The sequence below is a fragment of the Chaetura pelagica genome, unplaced genomic scaffold (assembly GCF_000747805.2).
Source record: "Chaetura pelagica isolate M959 unplaced genomic scaffold, ChaPel_1.0 scaffold438, whole genome shotgun sequence".
In the NCBI taxonomy this organism is placed as follows: Eukaryota; Metazoa; Chordata; class Aves; order Apodiformes; family Apodidae; genus Chaetura; species Chaetura pelagica.
Window position 1 is genome coordinate 1,342,816 of NW_009954113.1, and position 7,685 is coordinate 1,350,500.

The 7,685-nt window shown below is 51.2% G+C and overlaps 1 protein-coding gene across 1 annotated transcript in view; it reads left to right on the forward strand.

The window, feature by feature from the left end:
- The first annotated feature begins 2,800 nt into the window (after positions 1 to 2,800).
- PKD1 (polycystic kidney disease 1 (autosomal dominant)) overlaps positions 2,801 to 7,685 on the forward strand; it is a 51,755-nt gene continuing 46,870 nt past the window's right edge. Inside the window, 4 exon segments of the mRNA XM_010002610.1 lie at positions 2,801 to 2,835; positions 4,412 to 4,483; positions 5,233 to 5,304; positions 6,654 to 6,823. Coding sequence (XP_010000912.1) covers positions 2,801 to 2,835; positions 4,412 to 4,483; positions 5,233 to 5,304; positions 6,654 to 6,823 — 349 coding nt within the window.

Genomic DNA, 7,685 nt, shown 5'->3' on the forward strand with positions numbered 1-7,685 from the left:
GGCTCCCAAGGCTCAGGCTGATGCCCTGGTTACCAAATGTTCCTTTATCTGAGGCTTCACCTTCCCCACACAACCAGCTCCACTTCTGGATTCCTTAAATCTTCCTCTGCTAAGCACGTGAGGTAGATGTGAGTGTTTGCTGGAGCTGCAAGGGGAGCTCTCCCTGAGGCATCATTTGCACAGTTCTCGTTCTGTACCAGAATTGTTGGTGGGTTTTGGTGCCCCTTGTCCCTTGGGTTGTGCAGAGAAGCAGACCAGCCCCACCAGCCTCCTCTGGGCTCCGTTGTACAGACGTGGAAACAGGCAGGATCCAGATGTTGTGACTTGCCCACAGCTGCCCTCTGCCATGCAGAGTGTTTTCACTATCCCTGGTGGCACAAGTAAACCCCATTTTTGCTTTCTCCTGGTGGAGCAGGGGCCGCCTGCCTGGGCCGTGCACTTCAATGGGGAGCCTTGTTTTCTGCTGGCTCCAGCTCTGCTCTGAACCTGCTCCCAGTTTCCTCCAGCCTGGCAGTGGCTGGGAAATCACAGTCGTGGCAGTTGTGGCACCGAGAGGCTGAGCTCTGTCCCTCAGCCTTTGCCTCGGGTTTCATTGCTCAGGGTTTCCTGACTTATTTTTTCCCCTGCAGCTGAGCTCTGGTCACAGCCATCTCTCCTGTGCCAGGAAGGCATAATATGATTTTCCATGGAAGCTGGAGAGGGACCAGTGGGAGCAGGCAGCAGGCAGCTGGGAGCCCAGCTCACTGTCTCCTGGTGGAGCAGGGGCCGCCTGCCTGGGCCGTGCACTTCAATGGGGAGCCTTGTTTTCTGCTGGCTCCAGCTCTGCTCTGAACCTGCTCCCAGTTTCCTCCAGCCTGGCAGTGGCTGGGAAATCACAGTCGTGGCAGTTGTGGCACCGAGAGGCTGAGCTCTGTCCCTCAGCCTTTGCCTCGGGTTTCATTGCTCAGGGTTTCCTGACTTATTTTTTCCCCTGCAGCTGAGCTCTGGTCACAGCCATCTCTCCCGTGCCAGGAAGGCATAATATGATTTTCCATGGAAGATGGAGAGGGACCAGTGGGAGCAGGCAGCAGGCAGCTGGGAGCCCAGCTCACTGTCTCATGGCTGGAGGTGGCAGGCACTGGCATTCACCACCATTCCTTGCTTCCCCAAACTGTCCCACCAGCAGGAGCTCTGCTCCCCTTGCAGGCTCTGCACCCCCCGAGGGGGCTGAGGAGGGTGAGATCTGGGAGGTTTTATACTGGTTCCTCATCGGGTCATGAAGCCAAGAGTAGCAAATGGCAAGGGGATAGGGCTGTGGTTTGTAGGTAACAGTTGGTTGCCATCTAGTGCTGGTCTGGATGGAGGACAGCAGGTTCTCTGCAGGTGCTGGATGGGGGCTCAGCCTGTGGAAAAGGATCCAGAATGAGAGCCAAGGTCCTGTGATCCCTTGGAAAGCGTGGGAGTTGTAGCTAAGTGACAAAGGATGAGAGTATAGACAGAGCCTGGGTTAATTAAGTTCTCCAAGGGTTAAAGCATCTGGCAGCCTCTGAAGCAGCCTTGCCTGGGATCTGAGCCCCATTTCTCCTTTGAAGCCCACTGGTGGAGCTTCTCTGCTTGCTGGGCTGTGGGTCAGCGTCGGCTTTGGGTGGCAGTAGTGGGTGCAGGTGAGATGGGGGAGCACAGATGGGAATATCTGGCAGCACCAGCTTGGTGATGGTGTGTGCAGAATGGCAGCCAAGTTGTACCATCAGGAGAAGAAGAAGAAGGGGCAGGATCCCCCTCCAGCCCATCCACCGTGGTGCTGTGGAGGCTCTGATACCCCAGAGATGTGCACCCAGGTGGCCTGACACCCTCCCAGGCTGTCCTGGCCCTACAAACAGCACAGTCCCTTGGGCAAACCAGTGGGCTGAGGGTTGTCACTTAATAGTTTCTAGGGGACTTCTCCCCCTGGCCCTTCCTGGACAAAACCCACTGGCTGCAGCCTCAGCCCCAGCAATCCTGCAGCCCTTGGGTCCACGCTGTGACCAGGAGCTCCTTCCTGGAGTGAGCAGCTCAGTGGGCAGTGACATCTAGTGTCAGTACAACACGCTGTGTAAAAGCAGCACTGAGAGTGGAATTACTGCCTGTGTTTGATTTATTGTTTGCATTTTACCTCTTTGCTGAGCCTCATGGGAGCAGCTCTGCCACTCTGCAGGAGTCCTGGAGAGGGAACTGGGTCACAGCCATTCCTGGTCCTGCTCTTGGGTAGGAATGAACTGACCCCTGGGAGTCAAGGATTTGGGGTCTTTGCCTTCACTTACCTGAAGTTTAAGAGCTTTCTCTGAGATGGAAGAGAAATAATGATAAGGGATGTTTGTAAAGGGCTGGGGAAGGCTCAGGACCAGCCCCACCAGCCCCTCCACGCCTGGCACTGTGGCAGAGGCACGGAGAAGAGCAGACCTGCCCTGTGTGACTTCTTCATTTCCTACTTGGGAAGCAGCAAGATGCAGAAGGAGCTGCTGAGGAGGTGGCTGTGCTTGGGGCTGGGTGTCCTGGTGCCCCTCCTGGTCCTGCCATCTGTGGTGGTGAGAGCTTCACCCTGCCCTGTGTGCTTGCTCCTCCTTGCAGCACCTTTGGAGAAGCTCTTTGAAATGGCAAAGCCCTGATTTTGTTGCAGCAGAATGGTTGGGTTTGGAGGTGTCTCTTGTTTGGGTGAGGAGCAAGAAGGTGTCAGGGCTGAAACCATTTCCTTCTGTCTTGGGCTTGAGGTGCTGCCTAAACCCTAAATGGGTTATTTCCAGGGATTTCAAAGAAGAGAAGTAGCTTTACTGGTCTCACCATAATGTTGGTGGTCTGGTCCTTTCCAAAACTGGTCAAGTAATGGAAGGGGGTGCAGAGGAGTACAATTTCTAGCAAATACTTGAGGAGAGATGGAGCAGGAAGGATCCCACTTGGCTGGTAGCAGCTGAGGTTCCAGTTTGGGCTGGTCTGTGTGTTTGTCTTGCAAGTGGGAGCTGGAAATGGGCTTGGAGGTGACTTTTGTGTCTCCTGTGCAAAGTGTGACTCCAGTGTGGTCTGTAGCCCTTCAGCAAATGTGTTTTTGAACTAATGTTCCAGATACCCCAAGACAAAACGTCATTGGCTGGATCAAATATTTTGCTAGCATCTCTTTTTAAAGTGTATTAGTTGAGCTTTTATTTTGCACATTTCTTGGACTTGTTTATTGATGTTTTTGGTGAACTCTTCTGAATCCACTCTCAGCTTGGCAGAGAACTCCTGGACAGCAAAATCAGGGAAAATAAACCTTTTAAAGAAACATCCATCCCTGTTACTTATCCCCAGAGTTTCCTGGAATCATGGTAATTTTCTTGCCAGTTTGACAGAATTCTTTTCATTTGGATAAATTCAATTTAAATGCCAAATCGAGCCAAGAAGTGATGGATGAGGGGATCAAAACAAGAGGTGAGACAACAAGGAGAAATTAGGGAAGGTGCTTGTGGAAAAAAGGTGAGAAAGGGGGTGGGCAGAGAATGTTGCAGCTGGGGCTGCAGGGAGAGCAGCCCTGTCCTCCCTGGAGGGCTCTGCCAGAAATCCTTGAAGGGTGAGAACCATTGCATGGGCTTGGAGTTGGTGTTTGGATGCTGCTAGAATGAGGTTTTGGCCGAAGGAGATTCCTCTGATACCAAAGAGTGAAGTTTATTGGGAATGAGTGGAGAGAGATCAGTGCAACTTGTGCTTCTGAGCTGAATGACATTTTAACATTGCAAAGAGGACATGGGGGGAGAGGAGGGCTGGGCTGGAGGGCAGAGCAGCTTTGCTTTGGACCAGTTGAAGGCTGTTGATGTTACAGGGAGTGATAAAGGACCTTCTAAAACAATGTTCCTTTTAGAAGGACGATCTAACCTGATTTCAAACAGAAACTATTCTTTCCTACTTCTTCTTTCCTTTCAAGCTTTTCCAAAGAGACTAAACGATCTTTAAAATGCAGCAGTTGAGCACATCAATTGTGTGATTAATGATCAGTTCTTTGCCACTAGGAATGGATCTGGAAGTTCCTCATAATTTTTTTTTCTCTAAGTTAATTACCACTTCAGTCTTAAATTCTTCCTTAATTACTTCTTTGAACATGTACTAGTCCTGAATACTTTTTAATAAGGGTATGTCAAATTTAGCAATACATTTGTCATGTCAGGAATGACTCTAGAGAGGCTGCAGAACGGTCTGTGTCTAATGATGGTCCTCATCAGCCTCTGCACATCACACAAAGCTTTGAGCAGCAAATGCTTTCTAGCTGGGAAAGGTGTTTTCTTTGGCTGGGAGAAATGCTCTGCTTTAACACACCAAACCTTCCAGTCTGGATGGAGGTTGGAGAGAGGCTTTTCTAAGGTCGAGCAATGGAGGAGTGACAGAATGAAGCTGGATGAAAGCTGAACATTGTGCTTTCTTTTTCTAGGGACCTTTCCCATAACGAGATTGGTGTTTTAGATGCTCAGATGTTGGAAAGCCTGACTTCTCTGGCAAAACTGTAAGTACATTCTGTGCTCTTCCACCCCCCAGCTCCCTGTGCATGTTTGTAAAGGTACCTGGAACACAAGCTTGGGAAACACCAGGTAGCCTTGATCTTGCTTGGCCTCATCTGCTGAGCCCCAGGGAGATGTGTCCATGGGCTCCTTCCTCAGGGCATTAAGTTGCACAGTCCAGGATTTCCCTCACTGGCATTCAGAGATTGGACAGGAAATTGGGCAGAAATTGGGCAGGATTTGATGCACTCGATGGAGAGGAGATCAGGGCAAGAGAATGAGATTTGTCACAAGGTGTGTGTGAGGAAATGGAAAGTCACAATAAAGCTGCAGTGTCCAAATCCCAGTTAATCTTCAGGACAATTTGGGTACTGAGTCTGGGGTTCTTTGAGAAGGCCAGGACTAGCCAGGCAAAGTGTCCCCCAGTGTCCCAGAGGGAACAGGCTGCCCAGAGAGACTGTGGAGCCCCCATCCCTGGAGATACTCAAAAACAGTCTGAACATGGTTCTGGGCAGACTCTGCTTGAGCAGAGCAGGTGGGCCAGATGATTCCAGGGGTCCCTTCCAACCCCAACCTCTCTGTGGTTCCATGACTTAGGGCCTGGGTGGACATTTTGCTGTCATATGCATGTGGCTGTCAAGACTCAAGGTGCTCAGAGGGCAACTAGTACCCAAGCAGAGGCTGATCCTGTGTGTTGGCCAGGAAGTTGTTGTCCACATCATAAACTTTCCTTTTTGTTTTCCCTCTTTTACAGAGATATAAGCCACAACAAGATTTCTACATTAGAAGATGGACTATTTGATAATTTATTTAATTTAAGTGAAATGTAAGTTCATCATCTTTGTTTCCCAGTTCTATATTTAGACCTTTCCTTGAAGCAGCTTGTCCCTTCCCAGTGGGGTGGGATGCAGGGCTGTTTTGGGGAGACCTGGGGTATGTACCAAACCAAGCAGCTGCCTTTTGGGCTGCCTCCAGTTTCTTCCTCAAGTTGTGTCCTGCTCTTTGGTCCTGCTGGTGTCCTTCAGGCCTAACCTCTTCCCAGACTTTGCTTCTGTGTCCTGGAAACCTCCAATCTCTGCCACTACCTGCCTGGCTTCCCTGATCTCTCACACCAGCTCTGCTGAGGTTCTTGTCCCTGGCCATGCTCCAGGTCACACTTCCTGGTCCTGGTTGTATGTCACACCTTGGGACTGGAGGATCTGATGCAAAGAGCACTGACCTGCAACATGGGAGACCCTGACTGAGTGTCTAAGTCTTTTGAAGACACTGGAAGTTGTTCTCCCCAGATGATTCAGGCTCTAAGGCTATGACTGGTTTTCAATTGAAGCAATTGTGTGAAAGGCAGGAGGGGATGCCACACATTTGCAGGGGAGACACAAGAAGTGCCAGCACAGGGTGGCCATGGTCTGAGAGAGTCAAAGGATTCACCCTGTGCAGTTGCTCTTGGCCAGCAAGAAGAAAGCTCAACCCCCCCTTCTCCCTGCAGGCAGGACACAAAGGGCATTTCCAGCTCTGCTTTTTTCCTTACAAGTGGCACCCAAAAGACAGAAGGATCCAGGCGAGGTCAGGGGAGCCCATCCCTGCTGAGGCTGATGGGCAAAGTGGTGCTTTCAGGATGAGCATCTTGGGCCCAGCCCCTGTGGCTGCCCAGCCCTGCTGGCATCAGTAGAACAAGCAGCTTTCCATCCCTGCCCTCCGCTCAGCTGGCTGCCAAAGGCTGCCACGTGGATCAAGCTTAGCTGCAATTAAAGTTTCCATCATTTCATTAAGCTGCCATATGGAAAGATTAGCATTGACTTTGCATTTCTTTTTTGACAGATCCATTTTATTCTCTTAGCTCTCCTTTAGTGGAGCTGTAATTAGTGCCCGTAGCTGGCGAGGCGGTTGGGTGGGAGGCGGCTGCAGGGTGAGATTGTGCCTGGCGTTTGCTTCTAATTGCAACAATTATTTGTAGAGGGGGAAAAAAAAAAAAAAGGTACTTGCAGTACTTGCCTAATTCTGGCCTCTAGAAAAATGGTGTTAATTATTGCTTGATTCCCTATTCATTAGCTCCCCTGGCAGTTGGTTCCGCAGCGTTTGGCTGCGGCGGCGCAGGGAGGGACCTGCTGCTGCTGCCGGGATCACGAGGCACGTGCCACCTTCATCCCTGGCCTTTGTCTCATCTCCCCCTTCCAGAAACTTAAGTTGGAACCCGTTTGTTTGTGACTGCAAGCTTTCCTGGCTGCCCCGCTGGGTGGAAGAGAGGAGAGTGAGGGTTGCTGCGGCGTGGGACACGCGGTGTGCCCACCCCCCCGCGCTGGCAAACCTCTCCCTCTTCGAGGTCTCCTTCCTCAATGCTACTTGTGGTAAGGAAACGCTGTGGGCTGTGGTGGGGGAGAGGAACCAGTGGAAACTGTGGGCCTGAGGGCAGCTGGGGATCTGATCTCCATCTCTTCAGACCTCGAGTCACCAGTTCTAATCTAATTAAGCAAATAATGGCAGTGTGTGACTGTGCTCTGGTGCCAGAAGGGTTGAGCTGGTCACACCAGGGGCTGAGATCAGCAAACTGCAGACCAAGATTCAGGAAGCCATCAGATGACACCAGTCTTAGTCTTTCTTTCTCTCAAGCTTTTAAGAGTCTGACTTTAAGCAGTGAAATCTCATTGGAGTTGATAGGACCTGAGGATCTGCTAAGCTGAACCTTTGCAGGTGACAGGGCTCCACGTCAGGAGTGTTGGATGAACTTCCAGCCCATCACCTGCTCTGGGTGCATTTTTCTGCCTGTCTTGGCTAGCAGAACCCTTGGGCAATGTTCAGCTGGAGGGTGGGAAGGGAGAGCCCTAAGAAAACTAATCCTTCCTTGATGCTCCACCATCTCTGAGCAAGAGAGGGGAAGAGTGCTCCCCACCTCAGGCATTGGGCATCTCTAATCCATGACAGGAGGATGGTGAAGGAAGCAGAGCTGGTGAGATCCAAGCTGAGCCCTGGGTCTCCCCAGAGCCAAGATTAGTGCTGCTTGCTCCTCTTTCCCCAGCAAGGCCACCCCAGGCTTGCAGCACCTTGCGGGAATTACCAAGAGGAATAACCCCAGCACTGGTATTCCCCTTGGTATTTAGTTGTTTCCCTCTTCAACTCCTTTGATTTAGTTTGGAAACAATGTTGTGGGGTTGTCTCCTGGACAGTCAGTGTGATGGGAGGAGGCTGGGGACAGCCTGCCAGCTGCTGACG